This window comes from Penaeus monodon, chromosome 27, assembly GCF_015228065.2.
Source record: "Penaeus monodon isolate SGIC_2016 chromosome 27, NSTDA_Pmon_1, whole genome shotgun sequence".
Lineage (NCBI taxonomy): Eukaryota > Metazoa > Arthropoda > Malacostraca > Decapoda > Penaeidae > Penaeus > Penaeus monodon.
This window is the reverse complement of record NC_051412.1, coordinates 18,813,553-18,814,806: the sequence shown is the minus strand read 5'-3', so window position 1 is coordinate 18,814,806 and position 1,254 is coordinate 18,813,553. Positions and strand designations below refer to the sequence as shown.

The following is a 1,254-nucleotide window of genomic DNA, read 5'->3' as shown; positions in this document are numbered from 1 at the left end:
CTCTCAGCATCAGCTGGTTAATTTTAGTATGGTTGCTGTATTATTACATTTTGTATTTTTCTTCTTTGTGCAGTAGTAAGTTTAGAATATGGGTGTTTTATTCTATTTAAGGTCTTCTACATGTGCTCAAGTATCAGAAGTGATGCATGGTTTAGATAATTTACACAAGCGGGTGGAATATGTGTGCCATAGGTTATTGAAATAATACCCCAACACAAGGGTTAAAGGAAATTTTGGGAGCAGAAATACACTCATGAATGAATAGATTCACACTGCAGTTTAGCCATATATACATGATAATGGGCCAGTATATTTTATCCCCTCCCATTAATGTTATATATACACCAAGGGAAATGTTTGTCATTTCTTTCTTGCCACACTACATTATTGAAATTGTTGTTTGATCGTCAGTCAGTAAGAATGGAACTGCTTTGTTGTGAAACCCCACCAATCATTTTCTTGTCTCTTCCCCTTCCCTCCAGATTCCTCCCCCCAAGCCACCTCCCCCAGAGATGCACTTCATTCCAAACCCCAACAATACAGAGTTTATTTACCTGCTGGGCATAGAACAGTGTGTGGAGCATATTTTGCTGAATGGGAAGATGCAAGACCCACACCCAACACCCTTCGTCTGCACTCAGTGCGGCACTGATTTCACCCCATCGTGGAAATGGGACAAATCCTCCATGAAAGGAAAGGGTGAGGAAAACGGTAAAGAATTGTTTTCTTTTTTTAATAGGAATAAGTTAATGTGTAAGGGAGTTCCCTCTATCTTTTTTTTTATATTCTCAAATACCATGAAACATGCAGAGCAATATCTAAAATCATGTATGACTTATCAACCCTTGTATATCAAATATCTACTCTCTTGATGGAAAAGAAACCTTACTCTATTTTTTTAATACCCCCTTTCAGTCAAGGGTGAAGAAGCTGGAGGTGTAAAGGTGGTGTGTGAGTTGTGTGTGACCACCAACATTAAACAGGGACTCAAACAAGAACACACAAACCGCCTGAAAGCGGCATTTGTCAAAGCCCTGCAGCAAGAGCAAGAGATTGAGGCCCGGATGGCGCAGGTATGGGCGCATAAGGTACCACAAGCGTTCACTATGTTTTTGTTCTTTCAATACTAACCCCATATCTAGCTTTAGGTTTTTGGCTGGCTTATGATTCTTGATTATAGTATCACTGGATTGTCATACAATTTAGTTTTAAGATATGTATTAGGTAAGAATTGCAATGTTTGCTTGACAAATT

General features: G+C 39.0%; 1 protein-coding gene across 1 annotated transcript in view; it reads left to right on the top strand.

Annotated features, from left to right (window-relative positions):
• The window catches only part of LOC119590653 (inner centromere protein A-like), a gene marked incomplete in the record, with an annotated part of 50,715 nt that overhangs the window by 44,842 nt on the left and 4,619 nt on the right, over positions 1-1,254 (top strand). The window contains 2 exon segments of the mRNA XM_037939328.1: positions 483-711; positions 916-1,073. Coding sequence (XP_037795256.1) covers positions 483-711; positions 916-1,073 — 387 coding nt within the window.